General features: G+C 39.6%; 3 protein-coding genes and 1 long non-coding RNA gene across 4 annotated transcripts; 2 read left to right on the forward strand and 2 right to left on the reverse strand.

The window, feature by feature from the left end:
* The first annotated feature begins 8,642 nt into the window (after positions 1 to 8,642).
* Positions 8,643 to 14,439, forward strand: LOC121200585 (toll-like receptor 13). Its single transcript, XM_041065971.1, has 4 exons — positions 8,643 to 8,755; positions 9,253 to 11,885; positions 12,334 to 12,451; positions 13,897 to 14,439. The coding sequence occupies exons 2-4, from the start codon at positions 9,368 to 9,370 to the stop codon at positions 14,138 to 14,140; spliced, it is 2,880 nt and encodes a 959-aa protein (XP_040921905.1). The 5' UTR covers positions 8,643 to 8,755; positions 9,253 to 9,367; the 3' UTR covers positions 14,141 to 14,439.
* LOC121200589 lies at positions 12,076 to 14,076 on the reverse strand. Its single transcript, XR_005896549.1, has 3 exons — positions 14,015 to 14,076; positions 12,411 to 12,486; positions 12,076 to 12,328 (listed from the first exon to the last, which is right to left on the reverse strand). It is a non-coding gene; the product is annotated as an uncharacterized LOC121200589 (long non-coding RNA).
* A 1,351-nt stretch (positions 14,440 to 15,790) lies between the features above and the next one.
* On the forward strand, positions 15,791 to 20,519 carry LOC121200587 (toll-like receptor 13). The gene is made up of 4 exons (XM_041065972.1): positions 15,791 to 15,923; positions 16,164 to 18,773; positions 19,565 to 19,682; positions 19,966 to 20,519. The coding sequence occupies exons 2-4, from the start codon at positions 16,256 to 16,258 to the stop codon at positions 20,204 to 20,206; spliced, it is 2,877 nt and encodes a 958-aa protein (XP_040921906.1). The 5' UTR covers positions 15,791 to 15,923; positions 16,164 to 16,255; the 3' UTR covers positions 20,207 to 20,519.
* Positions 20,520 to 20,540: 21 nt separating this feature from the next.
* ccl20b (chemokine (C-C motif) ligand 20b) lies at positions 20,541 to 22,246 on the reverse strand. The gene is made up of 4 exons (XM_041065973.1): positions 22,075 to 22,246; positions 21,786 to 21,888; positions 21,075 to 21,149; positions 20,541 to 20,967 (listed from the first exon to the last, which is right to left on the reverse strand). The coding sequence occupies exons 1-4, from the start codon at positions 22,154 to 22,156 to the stop codon at positions 20,910 to 20,912; spliced, it is 318 nt and encodes a 105-aa protein (XP_040921907.1). The 5' UTR covers positions 22,157 to 22,246; the 3' UTR covers positions 20,541 to 20,909.
* Between the last annotated feature and the right edge of the window lie 1,091 nt (positions 22,247 to 23,337).

Genomic DNA, 23,337 nt, shown 5'->3' on the forward strand with positions numbered 1-23,337 from the left:
GTGTGGGTTTGTTGTATAATGGTGTCTAATCTGTACAATCATACACTCATAACTCTGCATGCATACGTACACATTGTGTGTGTTTGTGAGAGAGTTCATGTGTGTCCATGTGTTTGACTGGTACAGAAAAAGTGTGATTCATAGCTGACTCACACATTTAACTCCCACAGAGGCACACTTTTCACAACAGCAGGCGAGCCAAACTCCCACAAACACCCTCTTTCTCTCTGTCACACACACACGTCTAATAAAACTAGATTTTGCGGTGACTTCTGGGATGTTCAAGAGTCCTATTAAAGATCTGGCCCTCCCTGTCGGGTTATGTGTCATCTGTTCCAAGCACTCCGAAGCTTTGGTAACAATAAAATTCAGACGAGCGTTCACTGTGTCCCTGGGATTTGTAAATGTAGGATGTTACAAGCCCGACAGCTATTACAATTGAGTTTATGACCAGAAGGTTGCCAGTTTGAATCCCAGTATCATCTGGGAAGATTTTGCATTGGGGAAATAAACAAGGCAAACCGTACTCCACCATTAATAACAGCTTTTTGAGCTTTTTGGTGTGTAGTTTCTTGCTTTTCTTGAGAGTCATGGGCCAATAAAAGTAGGCAAGCGAAAGCAAACAAAAACAAAACAGCACAGGCCTCATGCATTGCATGAAAAGTCACGCAGAATGAGGCAGCTCAAGCAGGGCGAATGCAACTTTGCTCTAGGCAACACTAAAGCAAAGAAATGTTCACTTGAATTAGAAATTTTCTCCTTGGAAATTTGCATTTCTCAGTAAACATCATTCACCTTCAGGTGCCTGTAAATTTCTGTTCCTATCTGGTATTTACAACAGGAAAAGTTTCGACCAGCGCCATGAAAAAAAACCTGTAATAAGACGAAAATATAAAAATGCAGATTATGTGTTCAAGGTAAAATATATTAGTTTGTAAAACATTATAGCCCAATTAAACTGTAGAAGGCTTAGGGTTTATGAAAATGATGCCATGAATTTTAAAAAGGCACAAATAGCATGGGGTTTTTTTGGTATAGCCTGTTTTTTTTAAACCCTGCATTTTCCCATTCAAGTGAATGGGAAAGTCATCTCAACTGCACATATTTGTCTCCATTAAAAAGACTTTCCAAACTCCTAACTTTGCCTCTAAGTGTTCTTCCTGTCGAGTGCTGTGATAGCACAGAGTTTAGAATAAGAAAATCATTGAATATAACTTTAATTGATGCATTGAAAATCACTGAGCTTTATTGCTGAGCTTGCTGCAATATGTAAACGCCCTAACCCAGAGTCTAAAACGGTAGACCAAGAGCCCACAGACCAAAAATCCTCTGATCCTAAAGGCTGTGACTATCACTCTGGCAGTTTTCTCTTGTGGCAGGAGGTGTCATCAGATGTGCTCGCAGTGTTGTCACGGCAATTTCACTGCTGATTTTCAAGTCTAGCGATCAAATTCATGCAAGGGAAATGAGGTAAAATTTTGCCCGGCTTCCTGCGTGAGCAGATGATAACAGAACATGGGGCAAAAATTCCCACCATTTCCAGCAATGTACAGTAAGTTCTCATATTACTATTGAAGTGTACCACTCCCATCTCCCATATTGTTTTAGCCTCAGTCGTGCCAATGTAACACTGTCGCCAAGTCAACAATGGCCAGACCTTTTGGCCCCAAACGCCTGTGGTATACATGATCTGTATAGGTTATTGTACACGCACACGCGCACACACACACACACACACACACATGATACAAATGCAGTATATCATGTTTCACTCTGTCGCCACAGACACACCCGAGGGACCCAGCATGAACCGAATACCACACCAAGGCATGCCACGTGTGTTGTGTATATATGTGAATATGTAAGTGTGTGTGTGTGTGTGTATGTGTAAATGTCCGAGGACCCGGGTGGAGCCTTCTGTTCAGAGCGGGTGTGAAGAAAAGAAAAGAGAGGATATAAAAGAAAAGAAAAAAGCCAAAAAACCAAAGAAAAAAAAAGGGAAAGAAAGGAGAGAAAAAGTGGACGAATAAGGCAGGGGAAAGCGAAGGAAGGGGACCAGACGGACGAGCAGAATAGCGTCAAACAGAGGGCGATGTTAAGAGACGAGGAATAGAGAGAGATATTTACATTTGGATTTTACTGAAGCATGTGAGTGAATAGATTCCCTGACCTGCTTTTTATGCACGAAACAGACATGGTGAATAACAATTACTGCTAATATTAGTAATCGTTAATGATGCATTGACCTGATGAGGGTGTTGTTAAAGGTCAAAAGGTCAAAATTTCACAGGTCAAAAAAATGACTCAGAGTGGGTGATTTTGACTTTACCACTCCACTTTTTTTTTTTTTTTTAAGAAACTTTTGTTGGATGATACGCTCTGGTGCACCCTTTACTATACACTGACTGGCCTGATGGGGGTGCTATCATTTAAGGTCAAAATGATATAAGTGATATAACTACCTGTAGGCATATGTCCTATGTCCAGCAAGAACAAAAAGAAAAGAAAAATGAACATTGTTGCTGGTTTCTATGTGGAAAAGCCAGGTCCAAAAGAGAGAAGGACTTTGGTTATAAAAGGTCAGATCTACAGCTAACCATGTAAGCAATGTTAGAAGACTGTAATAGTAGGCCAGAACTCATAGCTGGCCTGTTAATTATGAGCCCATGTACCATGGACCTTAGTCACAGCAGACGTTTTGGCATGTCATAGCAGGAAAAGCACAGATATAATTTATCACACTGAAAATGACTGTTTTATTTAGGTGAGCCACTTCCAGTGCTCTGTTATTGTTCAAGCTGGCTCACTGTCATGGCTTACTGAGACAGTTGATGGAACTGAGCCATTGCGAATGAAATTTGTTTCACCTTTGCTTTTCCTGCTATGACAAGTCAAAATGTCTGCTGTGAATAAGGTCTACTGGAGTCTATTATAATCAGCGTTATAATCCTGACCACAGTCTCCATTTTCCAAAAACTACAAATTTTTTACAACCACCTTTTGGGCTTGGAGAGAATGAGTGTTTGACACTAAAAATAGAGATTTCTGGGTGGGGCATCACTTTAAAGACACAACCCCCAATTTTGTTTTAGCACCTAATAACGCCCCCAGATGCCATAACTTTCCCTCCAGCTCTAAGTTTAGTTTCAAAATAGCAACAGCTGGGAGCTGGGAGGAAATTTCAGGATATGATGGCATTATTCACTGCTACCAAAAGCAAGATTTACAGCCACTGCATAAGCCCAAATTGCTTTTGCAAACTGGATGGACTCTTCTGGAAAGTTCTGAATGACCTTCAAATAGTTGCTATTTTTGCCAAACTTTTTTAATGGAACTTACAGTATTGGAGCCACAGCTAAACCTTGGCTGTTAATTTAAAGTAAATTAGGTTAGATAATAAATCTCATTAATGGACTGGTCTTTATTGTGGCAGGTCTCCTTTTGGCAGGTGCTTTTGGGGAAGCCTGGGTGATATTGGCACTACATGTGGAGCCAATTTGAGTTGTTACCAACACAGAGAATGTTAGAATTACTTTGGCAAACGTCATAGTAACTGTGTTTTATGAGAGGTAAATGAAAAGATGAACAATTTATGATCAGTGCAGAACACACAGCCTAAAGGGACACTTGTTTCTGAGAGACTGACACCAAAACGTGATGTTCATTCTTTATTATTTAGAGCATCTAATGACGTCAATGACTCCATCTACACTGAGCCATTATCCACAGGAATAACAAAGCTACACTATGAAATAGCAGTGTGGAAGCTGGAACACACAGCGCATCAACAACAGCCGTTCCTTTTTAATGTGTGAAGGAGTTCTACAATGTTCACACAGGCCACTGCTTCCAGACCTAATCAGTCTGCTGCTGAATTATGCATGACTATAATCTTTGGTCTGATTACTGCAAGGTGTCGCAAGCACTTTTATAAACAAAACTCAATTACACTTTCAGATTAGCACAAAATAACTAATTTAGGCTTTTTGTGTGCTTAAAGTGTGTGCGCTGTTTTTTCTTTAAAGGCCCAGTGTAGTGCTCCTTACTCACTTAAGACAACAGGAATGAATGAGTGAGTTGACCTAAATCCTGGTATGTCAGTCCTCTCTGTCAAAGGTGGCACCAGAGTAAGAAACTGATAGATAGGTGGTTTGTTAGAATCGGAACCTCTGTTCACACAAAACAACCACAAACTGAGGCAAAACAACAACAGTGACAAATTATATGCAAAATGACAGAAAGATTTGTTTCAGTCAGTCCTGCTTCTGTTTTAGTGTCCATGTATAACACTAAATACATAATGTAGCTGTTGATAATCTACCGCTTGTTATTTTCAAGAACCAGGGCTTTGAATCTGAGCCTTAACATATTTTTTACTCATCTCCCAAAAGTGCCCCCCTTCACTGAATCTGCCCCCCTCCCCACCCCCCCATCAAAAGTTTCTACACTCGCCCCTGCTCAGTGAAGTTTGGCCGCTTCTCCTCCTGTCACTTACACATTACATCATCACCCACTGATCATCAGGTGCCAGGATGATGCACGGACACAACACATGCGCGCGCGCGCGCACACACACACCTCCCACGCATCATAACATCTTACCAGCCTCTGTCTCCCCTGCATTAATGTTAGCCAGTCATGATCACTCAGTGTGTGTGTGTGTGTGCTTATGTGCATCTAGGAGTGGAATTTATGAGATGTCTCTATTAATTGATAACATTCATTAAAGGTGTGTGTGTGTGTGTGTGTGTGTGTGTGTGTGTGTGTGTGTGTGTGTGTGTGTGTGTTTCTGTAGGCTACCTTTCATCCAGTCCACCACCTGGCTCGTGCTCCATTTGCTCACCGGCTCCATCACCAGCGCCATCGAGGAAACTTTGCGCTGACTCTCCGTTGCGCGCAAGCGGTGTTAACCCAAAACAAAGCTCTGACAGTCGGGCACACCTCCACCGACCCTCCCGCCCTCCTCCCGTCCCTGAGTTACTCCCTGCCCTCCCTCCCTCCCTCCCTCTGCAACCAGGTGACTCCTTTTTTTACACTGTCCCGGTCCGGTCCCTCTGCCGCCCCTGGCTCAGCCCAGTGTCGTGTCCCGTTAACGCTGCGCAGCCCTCAGTGCGGGACAGCCCGGGCATGTGAGCAGCGGAATCCCGTACATTCCCCTGCTCGATCCGGTCTGACATGTGTCGCCTCTCTCTCTCTCTCTCTCTCTCTCTCTCTCTCTCTCTCTCTCTCTCTCTCTCTCTCTCTCTCTCTCTCTCTCCTCCCTCTCTCTCTCCACTCCCTTCTTCCCAGTGCGCCAGTCCGGTCCTGGCTCCCACTGTGTGTGTCTATTTGTGTGTGTGAGTGAGTGAGTGTGTGTGTGTGTGTGACAGAGGTAGAGAGGAGTGTGTGTAGGTGTGTGCGCAGCCGCTCCGTTGCCGACAACAGCAGTGTAGGATAGATAAGTCACACTGGACTCAACATCCGACAGCATCTCTCCTTCTCTCTCTCTCTCTCTCTCTCCCTCCCTCCCTCTCTCTCTCTCTCGATATGATTAAATCGTGCTCGCGCCTTGTGGGTGGCTCCGCGCGCACTATATATTTCAGTGTATTTCCCTCTGGAGTGATACAACCATGCAGATATGAGGAGATATGGGGGAAAGATATTCTCAGAAGATGTTTAATCAGGCCACGCGTGTGTGTTATAGAGAGAGAGAGATAGTGCATCTAGGAACATGAAAACATATCTACACACTTTCTGCGGTGTAAGGAAACTTAATAAATCCTCAGCCAACCTCTCCACCTCCACTCCAAAGATCATTTCTCTGCAGCTTCAAACCTTTCCTTTTTCTTTTTTTTGAAAAAAAAAAAGGATACTAGATTAAAGTCTCAGCCCTTTAAACACATAAAACCCAATTTGCAAGAAAGCAAGTCTTTGAGGATGAGCATGGTGAAGAAAAAACCCTTTATGACTGCACATCAAGTCAAGATCTCTCTCCAGAATGTAGGGGGGGCATGCTTCCTCATCAATGACCAAGACTTCATGACCAGAACCTCAAAGGATTCACCACAAGATACAAATCCCTGGTAAGATTCAAAAACAGAAAGGCCAGGCTGCAGTTTGCAAAAACACACACAGAAATAAACTGGTAGTTGTGGAACAAAGTTCTATGGACTGATGAAACAAAAATCAACCTGTATCCAAACCATGGAAAGAGGAAAATGTGGAGGAAAAAATAAAGGAACAGCTCCTGATCCAAAGCCACCACCTCATCTGTCAAATATGGTGCTAGTTCTGTTACAGCTAGGGCATGTAGGGCTGCCAACATAACAGTCACACTGGCATTTATTAATGATTTTGGTGCTGATGGAAGCAACAGGATGAACGCAGAGGTCTGCAGGAGCATTCTGTGCTCAGACTCGGCCAAATGCATCAAAACCCATTGGATGGCATGTCATCATTCATAATGTGATAACTCGTCATGAATAATTGGCTGCTGTGGTAGCATGCATTCGCTTACTGACATGCACTGAAGTGCATTTGAAAAGTGATGCACAGACTTAGTGAAAGACACTTGAATGGTGATGAACACAATTCACAAGTGCATTCACTTACTGATGTATGTGGATCAGGAGACAAAAATTTAATTATATTGGTGAATGAAGCTCTTCCAGGTCTCAATAATGAACTCTTATACATATTTATGCTTACCAGTGGGATGTTTTCTCAACACTCTCTGGTAATTTGAGTCAGTGTGATCATAATGAGAGTATAATTAGAACATTACTCAATTTAATCAAATCATTAAAGATTTATTGTGTTACATTAGTATTTGTGTGTGTGGGTGTGTGGGTGTGTGTGTGTGTGTGTGTGTGTGTGTTAAAGGAAAACCTACGCACCTTTTATGCCTTTCCCCCACAGTCATACAGACATGGATGCAGGCAAGCAAGTACACTGCTCACACAGTTCAGCTGTAACAAAGGAAGAGACAAGAAGTGCTGGAGATTAAAATCAGATCTGGTTTCTTTTGATTTGATTCACTGCTGCGTCATCTGCTCTGTAGGTGGATGTATGCACATACAGTATAGAGGCTTTAATCCAGTGAACAGAACGAGGGTGGCAAAGAGTTTTCTTTACCAACTGAGACCTCTGCTGGTGACAAGTGAAGCTGATGACAGTTACTGTATACAGTGAAAGAAAGTAGCAGTACAGTAGTCCAAGCTTCGCTACTACTCCTGGAGACAAGGGCAGAGATTTAAAGTTCAGTGGAAGGTGTTCAGGCTTTTCATGTTTGTCAAAACTTGCCAGGTAGTTTTTTGGGGGGTAGACCTGAGAAAAGACTATGAAAGTAGTGTGGGTGAGTGGAACTACAATATTGGACAAGTTTTTCTAAGTATACAGACTCTTAGTTTAGGATGAGAAGAGTAGGCAACATTTCTTTTTCACTGGTTTAATGTTGTTATGAATGTTTAGATCCATAATTACACAAAGACTGAATGCTTAGTCTTGGAGGTAAGCTAGGACTATAGGGTTAGTAAGAGTTAGATGAAAAGATTGATACAAGTCACATTCATGTCCGTTAGATATACAGCCAGCTGCTGATTGACTTAGCTTAGCATAAAGGACAAACTGAATAAAAAAGAGGAACAAATGCAGAAATCAAGGGAAAATTATGTTGGTAGGTGACAACATAATTTTCCCCACTTATCTATACGGAACTTGTGAAATACATAGGGAAACAACGTAATGCGATTACTTCATGAAAATGAAGTAACACAAAAGGTTCTTAATCTACTGCACATCCTGCTCACTCCACAAACATTACATCCCTTCTATTAGTTTAAACATGTGACTTCTGCGCTCCTTTTTGTTGACATTGTGTTTGGAACACTTACTACTTTTTTTTTTTTTTTTCTTCAAATTAAGTTATTTTGATGATGTTTAGGCACAAATGATTTTTGGAACCTATTAAAGTTTTTGCATGTTAGTTTAAAAACTCATACTGGTATTTAAGAGAGGTACATTTCATCTTTGTAGCAGTATTCATAATTCTATGTTTTGACAGAACCAGTTCTTTATTTATTTCCAAGCTAAAGCCTAAAACATTTTGCAGTTGTGCAATAAAGTATATTCCCTGCTGAACAAATGCAACTGATTTTTCAGTCACTGAGTCATCATTTGTTTTGAAATACAGTACATATTAAATTAAAGAGACTCAAATGGATAAAACACACACACACACACACACACACACACACACACACACACATTTTAGATTTTAGAGGAAGTGAGGAAAGTGAAGAAATCCACAAAAAAAAAAAAAAAAAGGTAGTAAGTTCAGTTTACGAATGTTCAAATTCAATGTTAATTTGTCTGTTATATTTTAAAGGACTAGATTATTGAATGTGAACAAAATCATATCCTCTAGTATGAATTATTTGTCAACAAAGTCTACAAGTAGATGACAGTGAATCCAGCATCCTGAAAATACTGAGCAACATAGTTATTGCGTGATAAGGATTGAATGAATGGTAAATTTCGAAGTTAAGACACCCTGTAAGCTACTCTCACTTCCACAGCTGACGCGAGAAAAACAGAAGAGATGACAGAAGATTGGTGACGAGCCACACAGGAAGTCACGTGCATACTGTATATTATGTGGACTGATTATTTTCAGTCTTGGCATGACAAGAACATTTTAGTCAAACTAACATAATTTAACTGGAAGATTCTGTGGATTCAAGATCAGAGATTACTCAGCTCGTCTTCGTGCGACACAGTAAGTATCATGACCCAGTGTTTGTCATATACTTGAGTGGATTAATCATTCATGTGGTAACAATTTATAATACAGCCTGTAATTTACAGAGTACTGTCATTGTTATTTTCATTCATCACTAATAAAATACTGTTCCAATCGATACTTAACTGTAGTTATAGTGAAAGAAAACAAGGCAACCTTGTATTTGGTGTCTTTAGTTTACAGTATTAAATTGCAGTTTTAACATTGTTTTGCACTTCTAACTAGAATGGCAGTCAGTACGGCACATACCTTTGCACCAAAATTTAATGGGTTCCTCCCTGGCCTATGGCCCATCCCTCCACCAAGTTCAATGAAAATCTGTTTGTAACAAGGTTAAAAAGGCTGTCTGAGCTCTGATGATTTGTTTTCCTGTTACCATAATGACATATTACAAAAAAAGCATGAATCAATTAATGTTCTGATTTTTAAATATGTGTCTTATGTTACCTTTATCTGTTTTATGGAATTTTCAGCATTACTCTCTCATATTCACAAACTGGAGAAAACGCTGAGAAACTGCAATCCATTACTGGCCGGACTTCATTTTTTTTTTTTTTTTTTTTTTTTTTAAATAACAAAGATATAAAAATGGGTCCTGGAGAGAAAGTGGAAAAAACAAAGCCAAAAAGAGGATCAAAATGTTTTAAACTAAGTCTTATTTTCTTCTTGCTGAATATCGGCAGTTTTGCTCTTCCAGTCACAGGATTTGCACTAAAGTCTTGCCGAATCAGTTTTGATATTGCCCTGTGTGACAAGAGTAATCTGACAGCTGTTCCTCGAGATATTCCCTCGACAGTGAAAGGTTTTGACTTGTCTGCAAACAAAATTTCAAGAGTACATGTAACAGATTTTACAAATCTACCTGTTTTGACAAAGTTAGACCTAAATCGTAATTACATTTCACAGATAGATAACGGTGCCTTTGCCAGTCTGGTTTCTCTCAAAAAGTTAAATCTAAATAATAATAAACTTGTTCAACTTGGAGAGAATCTTTTTGACGGTTTGACCAATCTCACTGAGCTCAGAATGATTGGTAATCGCATCAAAGCTGTGGCATCCACCTCTTTTAAGGCCCTGACGAGCTTAAAGTTTCTGGACATTTCTCACAACAAACTGCACCACATGACTACAGTTCATTCAATATTACAGCACCTGCCACATCTACGAGAGTTGTACATTAAAAACAACAATTTAACCACTTTTCAGTCATGGGAGCTGACCAACAGATCACTACAGCTGCAATACCTTGATTTGTCTCAGAATCCAATCACAACATTTACAGTCACTGCAAACGTTTTTCCAAATCTCACCTGGTTTAACATCGGCGGCTCTTCTAGCAAGAAACAGATGAAATGGGATGTCCGTGACAATACTTCCTTCAGTCGAGTGTCTTCTCTTGATATTGGTGGGCTTCAAATGGCTTTTAGTGACATGAAAACATTACTAGAGACTGTAAACTCCTCACTAACATCTCTGAGGATGAATGCAATGAAACATAACCTTCCAGTGCTAATCAACACTTCCTGCACCATCCCAACAATGTCCACACTTTACCTCCGCCGTAACAAACTCACTTCTGTCAGTTCAGATCTGTTTAAGCTGTGCATTAATGTGACCGAGTTAGATTTAACAGAGAATCGAATACAAAACAACCACAGGGACGCCTTCAGATCTCTTCAGAGTTTGAGGATCTTGAGTCTGCGTCACAACAGACTTTCATCTGTTCCAAGGAACCTACCGACTCTTGTAGAGTTGGATCTCAGCTCTAATAAGATCAATAAACTTAAATGTGACGATTTCGCCAATCAGACAAAGCTCAGACAGCTCAGCCTTTATCAGAATTCAATCTCAGCTCTAAGCGATTGTGTTTTCAAGGATTTAATACGATTACAAGTTTTAAAACTCCAGACCAACCACATGTCCAATTTAAATGGCGCTTTCAAAAAATACTTGCCAAATCTCAGAGAACTACTTTTGAATCAAAATGAACTCAATGTCATTACATATGGGGAATTTCAGGGCTTACAATCCCTCCAGAACTTGTCATTAATGCAAAATCAAATAAGCAAACTTGAAGACGGATGTTTTATTGGACTGACAAATCTAATCAACCTTCTGCTACAGAATAACCATATTACAGAAAAATCACTAAATAGTAGTATTTTCAGTGACCTGATGAACTTAAGAAGACTGGATTTGAGGGAAAATCACATTAAATATATAAGCAGTTCGGCTTTGGCTAATGCACCATTTTCTCAGCTGTCCCGTCTGGAGACATTGGCTATTCCTTTACAACACAGCAAGGGCAAGTTTCAATTGCCTCGTAACTTCCTGCAAGGTCTGACAAATCTGTTGGTTTTCAATATCAGGAACATTCAGCTTTTATCCTTGCATGAAGACATGTTTAAATACACGCCTCAGCTGCAAACACTTGACATTAGCTCAAATGAAATTAGAGATCTCTCTCCAGGTTTGTTTTCCCCGATTCAAAACCTTAAAAGTCTTTACATATCTAGAACAAGTCTTCGGTCTCTAGATTTTCTTAGATTTGCCAACCTAACCAAACTGGAGTTCCTGCAGGCGAAAAAGAATCAATATTCAGTTATCGGTGAAGAAATAACAAACTCCTTACCAGCTCTTGTTTATGTGGATCTTCAGGGGAACAGTTTCACCTGTGACTGTGATAATGCCCCGTTCCTCCAGTGGGCAAAAAACAACAACCAAACACAGGTTTTCGATGCCTATAACTTTGAGTGCAACTATCCTGTGAACTTTAAAGGCATGAAACTGTTCGACCTCAACATCCGGTTCTGCACAGTGGACACTGAATTCATATGCTTTGCCTCCACCGCATGTACAATCCTCGTGTTTATGGTGGTGTCTTTCACCTACCATTTCCTGAGGTGGCAGCTAGTCTATGCCTACTACCTCTTCTTGGCTTTGCTCTTTGACACAAAGCATAAAAACAAACAAGCACCAAATCAGTATGACGCCTTCATCTCCTACAACACCCACGATGAGCCCTGGGTCATCGAAGAGCTGCTGCCCAAACTGGAGGGAGAACAGGGTTGGAAATTGTGTCTGCACCACCGTGATTTCCAGCCAGGTAAGACTGCTCTTTACACCTGCCATTAAAGCAATGTCTTTGCTCCAGCTGTCCTTTAATCAGCAATTCAAAATGTAGTCTACTGTACTTTTCTTTTTTTAATAGATTTTAAGACATGCTAATGACTCGAACTATCAGGTGTAGGTAGGGAGACCAATGATGCAACTAAAACAGTGATAGTATTGTCAAAAGAGAAAGTTTATGGTGAAGTAGAAGTAAGAGTTACACATTGGGCTGTTGCATTTTTATCATATATGTTTCAGATATGTTCTTCAAGACACAGAAAAGATATCAGATTTTGATGCACTTAAACCATTGCAGCTCATTTTGTATTTTCATTTATACTCCAGAAGGTGTCACCGTAGTACTTGTTGTACTGCAGTCTCAGAGAAGTTCATGAGGAGGAAAGTGATTTTTTCTTCTGACCATTACTTTTTCTCCTCCTAAGGAAAACCCATCATAGACAACATCACTGATGCTATTTATGGAAGCAGGAAGACCATCTGTGTGATCAGTCACAGATACCTTGAGAGTGAGTGGTGCTCCAGAGAAATCCAGGTGGCCAGGTAATGTGTCAGCTCACAGTTTGTATGAAGCATGCCTATGTGAGACATTAAGCCAATGTTAATAATCTATGCAGATACTGAATGAATATATGCACCAAGTCAAAATAACTTAATGCAGGTGGCTTTTAATACCTGTCTTCGTTTAAATGAAGTGCTGAAAATACACAGTGATAGTTAAAATACCATAACTTTTCAAATAGTATTGATGGTGGCAGAGAGAACAAGGCCATTATTTAGGATTATCTATTGTTTTCAATTTTACCTGCCTCCCAGTTAAGGCAAATTCAAAACTTATTCCAAGTTTCCGGTATGTCTTGTTAGATTCAGTACATAGTAACATCCATTTTTACAGTATTAATTCTATTAGTACAGAGCAATGTTAAGCTACCATATCAACTACTGCTGCATACACACAGGCTGTCAAATGCAGTGAAGCAGCTTTAATAACCCAAAACGGTCGAAACTTACAGATGAACAGGCCAGAAGGCAAAGAGGCACAGATTCATGAATGAAAAATACAAATCAGTCACAGCAGAAAGCAGGAAACAGCGACCAGGAAGAACTTGCTAGTGAGCTGGACTAAATGATGGGAAAACTGGGAACAGGTGTACAAGTGGGTGGGGAAAGTCAGGTGACCAGGAATGGAAGGAAAGTCCGGGGACACCTGATGGCCGGATGTGTAATTGTTAGGGGTGGTTATTGGTCCAATTTCCTGATTCGATTAACAATCGATTATTAAGTTTCCGTTTGACAACAGTAACCCAAAGTACGCCATAAAAGTATTGCGCCATTAAAAAAAAACAGTCAGCGGCTGAATTACTCAACTTCTCTTTTATTGAGAAACATCTCAAAGCACCTTCAGCAGTGTGTAGCATAGCTGTAACTTCCATTTTTTTAAAAACTTGTTTTAGATGTAGTCTTTCACCGGGGCTAATTTTGTCGTCACTTTTTTGAGAGTACGCTGATTCGGTGGAATGAGGATTCAAAATTAACAAAGGCTGGGAGAGGAATCGTGACAAATTTCTCAATTTTAAATATATATTTTGAATGCAGTGTGTGTTTAGGCACTCATAATTCACTAAAGTCAAACCCTGCCGCAAACAACGCAGAAGAGGTTCATGTTTTGAGTTTCCAGAGGAATGGTTTTACAGGGCTCACAGAAATCTTAGCTAAGGACAACCATGTTATATTTGTTGTATGAATTTTACAACAAGATAAAAATATTTAGCTATTATTTTTAGTTATATTAAGGCTAGCAGCAGCTATCTCACACAGTATTACTTGGTACAGGTACTTACTTTAGCTGTTTAGTTATCTGTCTTTATATAGCAGAGAGTGTAGTTAGTCTGGTGCCATTTCAAATACATCAGATTACAAAGCCAAAGTTAATGAGCTTATGGTTAACCAAAAAAAAAAAAGTATATATCTCTGTTTCTCCTGTCTAGCTTCCGTCTGTTTGATGAGCGGAAGGATGTGCTGATCCTGGTCTTTCTGGAGGAGATTCCCACCACTCAGCTGTCTCCTTACCACCGCATGAGGAAGGTGATGAAGAAGCGGACCTACCTGAGCTGGCCTCGAGTCGGAGAGCACAGAGAGGTGTTCTGGGAGAAACTCTGCCAGGCTCTGAAAAGCAAAGAAGATCTTGGTGAGGACAGCTTCCTCCTCACTGTGGTGGACAGACAATTTTAAAAAGGAAATTCTCTCCGTATGAGGTTTAAAGCTAGTGAAGTTCACTGGTTCATTTTTTAGTCATTTTTCTGTGGTTTGTTTTTATCATAAAATTGCCAAACATTTGTCTAAATGGGCCTGCCATTACTTCTCATTACCAAATATTGCATTGATCATCAAGCTTAATAATAAACACACAGTAACCATGTGAGTTGTCTGAGCTTAAAACAATCTTTTTTTTTTCCCCGTCACCTGTTTCTGTGCAAAACTATCCACCACCTCATTAAAATCCAGAGCTCAGCTGACATGTCTGTTTTTTGGCATACTGAACATTTTCCATCCCTTCCTTGTGCAGTTTATGACACAAATACAACTCCCCATGTTTTTCTCAGAGACAAAGTGAATGCAACTTTTCGTGGGAATTATCACTGCAAACACTAAAACAAATCTGGGTTTTCAGATACCCTACAAACTTCCGTTTATTTTAGGTTTCAACTTGTGACTTTTATTTCCCTTTGTGGACACTATATTTGGAACATATAATAATATTTTTGATTATTTTCCATAACATTTTATATGACTTTGATGTAGTTTAGGCACCAATGATTTTGGCCACTGGGACCATCGTAAATGTCCTCATGTTATTTTTGAAAAATCATATTATGAACTCATTTCTAAACCTCACAAAATGGCTCAAAATCAAACAATGCATATCCCACCTATGAAGCAGTATTTTGTGTTTGAAAAGAACTAGTTCTGTGGATCACTCGTATTGTTGGGTTTACAGTCATTGTTCACATTCTTTAAGCTTATATAAATGTTCATCAATGATCTAATGACACCATACCACACAGCAACTATATCATTTACCAAAATCAGGAACTATCAAACAATAAAGTATAGATGAGGAAGTAAAAAGGGGATTTGCGAATATATGAACATTCATAAACATTATCTCACACTGAAGGGACAGTGGAAGTAAAAAATTTAATTACCCCAGTAAATTACTGAGGAAAGCCAATCGCAGCCAACTTTGGATGAGAGGCAGGGTAAACCTTGAACAGGTCACCAGTCTATCATGGGGTTGACGTATAGAGACAGACAACCATTCATGCTCACATTCACACCTATGGACAAATTAGAGTCACAAATGAACCTAATCTGCATGTCTTTGGGAGGAAGCCAGAAAACCCGGAGGGAACCCATGTCAGCACCGGGAAATGTGAAAACTCCACACAGAAAATACGCTCATGTTCAGTATATTCACCAATGAACACATGGATCCCAGTAGGTTGAAGAATTACACAGTCAGTTTGTTTAATCCATATGGAAGCAGGGAAGAGGAAGTGTCAGTGTTCAAATAGTGCTTGAGTTGCACTGCAGTGGTCATAACAGTACTTTCCAGAGGAAGTGAGCAAAGTCACAACTCTCAGTATGACACAGGAAAGGAAAGAGAAAGAAGAGAGACCAGATTAGCCTACCAATCTGCATAAAGTGCAGTCAGTAACATCCAGTACATTTAACCTCAGCTGTTTTCATTTATGTATGTATGTAAACACAACAGCTTTCTCTAACACCAATCAGCAAAATGTACATGGTAGATCATAGCACATTCAGACTCATGAAAAAAGTAACCAAGATAAATCTTGAACAAAACAAACTCAGTTTTCTAAACAGAAGACCTCCCTATCCACACTCTCTCACTTCCTCACTTGATGCATGAAAAAGAGATGATGATCAGAAGAAACGTGACACTGACAAATTTCAAGATCAGTGATTAATCAGCTCTTCTTTGTGTGACACAGTAAGTATGTTTTGTTTTTAATTTAATTAGCTCTTCATGAAAAAAAAAAGTTGGCTTATTGTGGTTTATGGTGTCCACCACCTGTAATGAGATTAAAGAAATTGTCTGAGCTCAAATGCTGTTTTTTTCCACATCTTTCCACAATGAATATTCTTCATACTGCATTGAGTATTTATCCTTACTGTTACTATCATTACTGTTGCTGATGGTCTTCTATTTGTCCACTTACTGGATTTTCAGGATTATCTTCTGCAGTTTTCTTCACCAAGAGGGCTATGTGCTGAGAAAGTACTTCACTTGTTTGTTTGTTTTTTGTTAACAAAGATATAAAAATGGCTCCTGGAGAGAAAGTGGAAAAAACAAAGCCAAAAAGAGGATCAAAATGTTTTAAATTAAGTCTTATTTTCTTCTTGCTGAATATCGGCAGTTTTGCTGTTCCAGTCACAGGATTTGCACTGAAGTCTTGCCACATCAGTTTTGATATTGCCCTGTGTGAAAAGAGTAATCTCAGAGCTGTTCCTCGAGATATTCCCTCGACAGTGAAAGGTTTTAACTTGTCTGCAAACAAAATTTCAAGAGTACATGTAACAGATTTCACAAATCTACCTGTTTTGACAAAGTTAGACCTAAATCATAATTACATTTCACAGATAGATAACGGTGCCTTTGCCAGTCTGGTTTCTCTCGAGAAGTTAAATCTAAATAATAATGAACTTGTTGAACTTGGAGAGAATCTTTTTGATGGTTTGACCAATCTCACCGAGCTCAGAATAGTTGGTAACTGCATCAAAGCTGTGGCATCTACCTCTTTTAAGGCCCTGAAAAGCTTAACGTTTCTGGACATTTCTCACAACAAACTGCACCACATGACTACAGTCCATTCAATATTACAGCACCTGCCTCATCTACGAGAGCTGTACATTAAAAACAACAATTTAACCACTTTTCAGTCATGGGAACTGACCAACACATCACTACAGCTGCAATACCTTGATTTGTCTCAGAATCCAATCACAACATTTACAGTCACTGCAGACATTTTTCCAAATCTCACCTGGTTTAACATCGGCGGCTCTTCTAGCAAGAAACAGATGAAATGGGATGTCCGTGACAATACTTCCTTCAGTCGAGTGTCTACTCTTGATATTAGTGGGCTTCAAATGGCTTTTGGTGACATGAAAACATTACTAGAGACTGTAAACTCCTCACTAACATCTCTGAGGATGAATGCAATGAAACATAACCTTGCAGCGCTAATCAACACTTCCTGCACCATCCCAACAATGTCCACACTTTACCTCCGCCGTAATAATCTCACTTCTGTCAGTTCAGATCTGTTTAAGCTGTGCATTAATGTGACCGAGTTAGATTTAACAGAGAATCGAATACAAAACAACCACAGGGACACCTTCAGATCTCTTCAGAGTTTAAGGATCTTGAGTCTGCGTCACAACAGACTTTCATCTGTTCCAAGGAACCTACCGACTCTTGTAGAGTTGGATCTCAGCTCTAATAAGATCAGTAAACTTAAATGTGACGATTTTGCCAATCAGACAAAGCTCAGACAGCTCAGCCTTTATCAGAATTCAATCTCAGCTCTAAGCGATTGTGTTTTCAAGGATTTAATACGATTGCAAGTTTTAAAACTCCAGAAAAACCGCATGTCCAATTTAAATGGTGCTTTCAAAAAATACTTGCCAAATCTCAGAGAACTATTTTTGAATCAAAATGAGCTCAATGTCATTACATATGGGGAATTTCAGGGCTTACAATCCCTCCAGAACTTGTCATTAATTGAAAATCAAATAAGCCAACTTGAAGACAGATGTTTTAGTGGACTAACGAATCTCACCAACCTTCTGCTACAGAAGAATCGTATTACAGAAAAATCACTAAATAGTAGTATTTTCAGTGACCTGATGAACTTAAGAAGACTGGATTTCAGAGAAAATCGCATTAAATATGAAGACAGTTCAGCTTTGGCTAATGCACCATTTTCTCAGCTGTCCCGTCTGGAGACATTGGCTATTCCTTCACAACACCGCAGGGAAAAGTCTTACCTGCCCTGTAACTTCCTGCAAGGTCTGACAAATCTGTTGTTTTTCAATACTAGGAGTGTTCAACTTTTATCCTTGCCTGAAGACATGTTTAAATACACGCCTAAGTTGCAAAAACTTGACATTAGCTCAAATGAATTTATGGATCTCTCTCCAGGTTTGTTTTCCCCGATTCAAAACCTTACAAGTCTTTACATATCTAGAACAAGTCTTCGGTCTCTAGATTTTCTTAGAATTGCCAACCTAACCAAACTGGAGTTCTTGCAGGCAAGAAAGAATGAATATTCAGTTATCGGTGAAGAAATAATAAAGTCCTTACCAGCTCTTGCTTATGTGGATCTTCAGGGGAACAGTTTCACCTGTGACTGTGATAATGCCCCGTTCCTCCAGTGGGCAAAAAACAACAACCAAACACAGGTTTTCGATGCCTATAACTTTGAGTGCAACTATCCTGTGAACCTTAAAGGTATGAAACTATTTGACCTCGATATCCGGTCCTGCACAGTGGACATTGACTTCATATGTTTTGTCTCCACCGCATGTACAATCCTCCTGTTTATGGTGGTGTCTTTCACCTACCATTTCCTGAGGTGGCAGCTAGTCTATGCCTACTACCTCTTCTTGGCTTTGCTCTTTGACACAAAGCATAAAAACAAGCAAGCACCAAATCAGTATGACGCCTTCATCTCCTACAACACCCACGATGAGCCCTGGGTCATCAAAGAGCTGCTGCCCAAACTGGAGGGAGAACAGGGTTGGAAATTATGTCTGCATCATCGTGACTTCCAGCCAGGTAAGGCTGCTCTTTACACCTGCCAAGAAATGTCTTTCTTTCTGTGATTTTTAGTGAAATGTATCTAAACTACTGGATGAATTGGAATAATGTTTTTGAAGATATTCATGTTACCCACAGAATGAATCCGACTGACTTTGGTGTTTCTCTGAACGTATATCTAGCGCCATCATTAGGTCAAAATTTTAATTTGTCCAGTTCTTTGTTTTAACTTGTTTAAGTACTTGCAGTTGAGCTGTTGTGAAACGTGACTATGTACATTTAGACAAATGCTGTACATAAGTGCAAATTTGACATATTTACTTACATATTTACTTTTTTTTTTAATTTCAGGACACTTTATACTTCTACCACCCTACATTTCAAAGAGTTATACTTTTTTCTACACTACATTTATTTGACCGTCACAGTTAAAAAAAATAGCTCAAACCTAGGTCCACCTCAACCATAAGTGTTAAATGCAGCTTAATCTAATGATATAATAGCTTATCACTCACAGGGGCCATATCTAAGAGTGCTTTCATTTTTGTTACAAGTAGAGAAGCTATTTAGCCACTAGAAGGTGCTGTTCCTGGTTACATATATCAGCCTGTAGCCTGTAACACTTCAGGATACTTCGTTGTGTATTACGTCAAACTTAAATCTAACATGCTATTCATCCTGCCTTGCACTTCAGTTAGTGGCCAAAAGGTTTTACAATAAAGTCAAAGTTCAAGTTATATCCTTAATTATCTGCATTGCTTTTTCAATCCAATGGCAGTAAAACAAAAGAAAGTGATTCTCCTCCCCAGGTAAACCCATCATAGACAACATCACAGATGCTATTTATGGAAGCAGGAAGACCATCTGTGTGATCAGTCGCAGATACCTTGAGAGCGAGTGGTGCTCCAGAGAAATCCAGGTGGCCAGGTAACGAGTCAGCTCACTTTAACTCATACACGTGCATTTCCGACCACGTGAACATTAGGACTTGGGCACATCAAGATAAACAGTTGGTGGCGCTAATGCTCCAGTCAGGTGATTTTAAACCACTGCAGAAAAGGAAAGTGCCACAAGATGACGTATACGATCTTGATTTAATGCATTTTATTTCTTAAATGTAAAGCAATGAGAATTGCCTTTCTGTTTAAAGGTGCTATGCAAATAACCTTGCCTTGCTTATACCTTACCCATCTTTGTTTCTCCTGTCTAGCTTCCGTCTGTTCGATGAGCGGAAGGACGTGCTGATCCTGGTCTTTCTGGAGGAGATTCCCACCACTCAGCTGTCTCCTTACCACCGCATGAGGAAGGTGCTGAAGAAGCGGACCTACCTGAGCTGGCCTCGAGCCGGAGAGCACACCAGTCTGTTCTGGGAAAAACTCCGACAGGCTCTGAAAACCAGGGAAAATCTTGGTGAAGGCAGCTTCCTCTCCACTGTGGTGGACAGACCGTGATGAAATATGAGGCTTTTGTCTGTCTTTTGCCTGTGCTCCGTCTATACACTCTATTACATGAGCTGCACTTATTCATCTAACTAAAATTGAAAATCATGTGCCACAAATACTGACATATCACTGTAATGTAAAATGAAATTTGCAATGTAAAATGTGTGATTGTGTGGCATAATCTGGTGTGTAACTTTATGACAAAATCTTATTTTTCTTTCTTTCTTATTTTTTTATTATTTGTTCTAAATATAGATATAGATGAAAATGAAATCCATTCATGTGTTTTTTTAATAACTTAAAATGTTGCATTGAAGGCATGAAGTGACCCGTGCAGACATTGTGAATGCAGACGTGTTTTAATAAATTCTTTGACAAATATCAATTACAATCAAAAATTCCAACATTTTGGGAACATAGTGTTTCATACTCCATCTCTCTGAGTAAAATAATGTTTTCATTCATTTCGTTTGTTGATGCACTGTAGCCATAGCTTACAGTTTACTACACATGTATTAAGAATACTACTCTTCCCTGTTTATAAAACAGAACAAATATAAAACAAATGGAACAAAAATCTTATTAAAGTCCCTGTTACAGTAATTTATAAAATAAAGTGTAAAATGTGAACAACAACACCAGTTTATTTTACAGTATCAAATTAGGTTCTTGGGTGTAGGAATGAACAAATTGATTCATTGTTGTAATGAGCTTATGCTGATGTGGTAGTCCTCTTTTTGATGTTCTGAGCATTTGTCTTCCTCATTTCACTACAAAGAAAATTTGAAAGAAAACATGCATTTGTTAGAGTACCCAGTCAATCCACAGCGCAGAAAAGACTACGTCATACACACCAGAGGGACATATTTATACTCACTCCACACACTTCATCCCTCTCTGGGTCCATTTCTGTGAAGGATCAGCACACACAAACCTCCCGGGAACATGGAAGCTGTGGGAAGCAAAGAAAAAAAATCATCACCCATGAGACACATGAATGCACTTAATTACACCAGAGAAACAGTTTCCCTCCCTGTGGTCTCATTCCAGCTTGTGCATTGACCCCAGAGTGTCTCTAGTACATATTTACTACAGTGTAACCTAAACACACACACACATCAGTCCAAACTAGCTGTCCTCAGAAAGTCTTGCAGACTTTTTGGTCATACATTAACTACTGGGCAAACACAGGCAAGGAGCTGTTTTACAGCTTAGATGCACAAGGTAAGCCCTCTCTGGATTTATCTTCTTTCTCTTCAGTCAAAGCAGGTTTGTGTTCAAATTCAAGCACTGAACAGCTTAAATGACACTTTATCTTTCGGTATGAGATTTTGTCAAGAAAGCGAGATCAATGCTTGCGTAGCAGGAGAAAAAAAAAGCCCATCTTTGCAACCACATAGGTTTAATGTGATGAAAAACAACACTCCCTTAATGCCCGTCCTTTGAAATAACTAATTTTAATTCATCTTTGACTTGTTCCCTGTGTTTCTGTTACTACTGAATTTCCCATCAGAATCAATAAAGTGTCATTCTTTCTGTCCTAACTCTCAGTATTGTATCATGACATGAAACTGGACCTTTAACTCACACAATGGCACTGATGTCGCAGGAAGTGTTAATGGTCTGGATCGTGTATCCCAGCAGCCGCCTGCATGGCAATGGACGCCTGGTGTACCTCAGACAGCAGCTCGCTACAAATAGGCACACAAAAAAAAATGTGAATAAAAATACAGTATAAGCAGCGTTGGAGATCATATAGAAGCTTTCCTTTACTTGTCCTTTCCAAAAGGCATAAAACAGTGATGACAGAAAGCCTTCACTATTGCAGAAATCCAGGACATTGAGCACGTGTTACCCATAGAAGCTGAAGGACTCACCTGACTGTGTGCTGCCGATAAAGGTTGTAAGGATGACGAGGGAGCAGAGAGATGCCACGAGACACACTTTGCTGCTTGCCATGTTTGCTTGTTCTGCTGGTCTGTGTCAGTGTGAGTAATAGTTTAACTGGTGTGAAGTGCCCAAAGGCATTTAGCGAGTGTGACAGCGGCGGCATTGCGTTTCCTCCTTAAGTAGGACTTCTCTGGGATTTTCCCCTGTTGGGCAGGATTGTGTAATTCCTTGTGCAATTGTTAAGGTGTCGGAAGTGAACCAGGAAACAGACCAAGGAACAGCTACCTCATGACCAGCTCCAACCTCCAGGAGGGAGGGAATGTGATAGAGCATTATAGCACTAACAGTAACTGAAGTAACTTTTTTTATACTGAGAATTCAAGCTGTAGCTTGATACTTTGCCGCCTGGGAACAATGTGAAAACAATGTGACAATCCACCGTCCCCAGTTGGTCAAAAAAGTCAGTTATTGCAGGTTCATATTACTAATCTGAAGACTTGAGACTTGGATTTGTCATTGATTACAGTGGAGCTTAATTTACTTGAGACTTGATACAAGTTTTGACAATTCTAGCTACAATAAAAACAAAATCAGTTTTTATGCGTAGTCACACACTGTGGTCATATATTTCATTAATATACCCTTTAATCCAAAGTACTTGGTCTCAGCAATGTGAAAAAGCACAAGTTTACAAGAAAATGTTCAGTAATGCAGGACCTGAAAAACTTGTGACTAACTTACATACAACTTGTCTTAGACTTGCAGTGACATGGCTTGAGACTTGACTTGGATTTGCACCAGCTTACTAAACGCATCTCTGTTTTTGACTCTCTAATGTGAACTTGGACCTTTGTGGTATTGAAATCACCAAAGTCTTTGTAAGCCGAGTTTAGATGATTATTTGGGGTTTGCCTCAGATGTTTAGGGCATGTTTCACTCACCCTCAACAGCAGGCAGACAATGTTAGCAGCTAGCAAATAGAATCTAGCTAAATCTGACCATAAAAATGACTCCAAATCAATGCTAATGTTGCCCTGTGTCTGCTGGGTGTGGATGCAAAGAATTATTCTCTAATATTTTAGCAGGAAATTCCCTAAAGGCTAGAAGTTCATTCATTCAGCTTTAAAAGTTTGTATTTCATGTTTTCTAAAGAGTGAATGCCCTTTCAAGTATTTGAATATGATGAAAGTTCCCAAATATGAAAGTATATTGTGAAACTTCACTTTAGTCTGTGATGATTTTCATAAAAC

This window comes from Toxotes jaculatrix, chromosome 20, assembly GCF_017976425.1.
Source record: "Toxotes jaculatrix isolate fToxJac2 chromosome 20, fToxJac2.pri, whole genome shotgun sequence".
NCBI classification, from domain to species: domain Eukaryota; kingdom Metazoa; phylum Chordata; class Actinopteri; family Toxotidae; genus Toxotes; species Toxotes jaculatrix.

What these genes read in the sequence shown, in the direction of transcription:
- LOC121200585 (XM_041065971.1), top strand. Translation starts at nt 9,368, where the DNA reads ATGGGTCCTGGAGAGAAAGTGGAAAAAACAAAGCCAAAAAGAGGATCA. An exon ending in CCACCGTGATTTCCAGCCAG is followed by an intron (nt 11,886 to 12,333) that starts GTAAGACTGCTC and finishes TCTCCTCCTAAG; the next exon opens with GAAAACCCATCATAGACAAC. An exon ending in AGAGAAATCCAGGTGGCCAG is followed by an intron (nt 12,452 to 13,896) that starts GTAATGTGTCAG and finishes TCTCCTGTCTAG; the next exon opens with CTTCCGTCTGTTTGATGAGC.
- LOC121200587 (XM_041065972.1), top strand. Translation starts at nt 16,256, where the DNA reads ATGGCTCCTGGAGAGAAAGTGGAAAAAACAAAGCCAAAAAGAGGATCA. An exon ending in TCATCGTGACTTCCAGCCAG is followed by an intron (nt 18,774 to 19,564) that starts GTAAGGCTGCTC and finishes TCTCCTCCCCAG; the next exon opens with GTAAACCCATCATAGACAAC. An exon ending in AGAGAAATCCAGGTGGCCAG is followed by an intron (nt 19,683 to 19,965) that starts GTAACGAGTCAG and finishes TCTCCTGTCTAG; the next exon opens with CTTCCGTCTGTTCGATGAGC.
- ccl20b (XM_041065973.1), bottom strand. Translation starts at nt 22,156, where the DNA reads ATGGCAAGCAGCAAAGTGTGTCTCGTGGCATCTCTCTGCTCCCTCGTC. An exon ending in TATCGGCAGCACACAGTCAG is followed by an intron (nt 21,889 to 22,074) that starts GTGAGTCCTTCA and finishes GCCTATTTGTAG; the next exon opens with CGAGCTGCTGTCTGAGGTAC. An exon ending in AGAGGGATGAAGTGTGTGGA is followed by an intron (nt 20,968 to 21,074) that starts GTGAGTATAAAT and finishes TTTTCTTTGTAG; the next exon opens with TGAAATGAGGAAGACAAATG.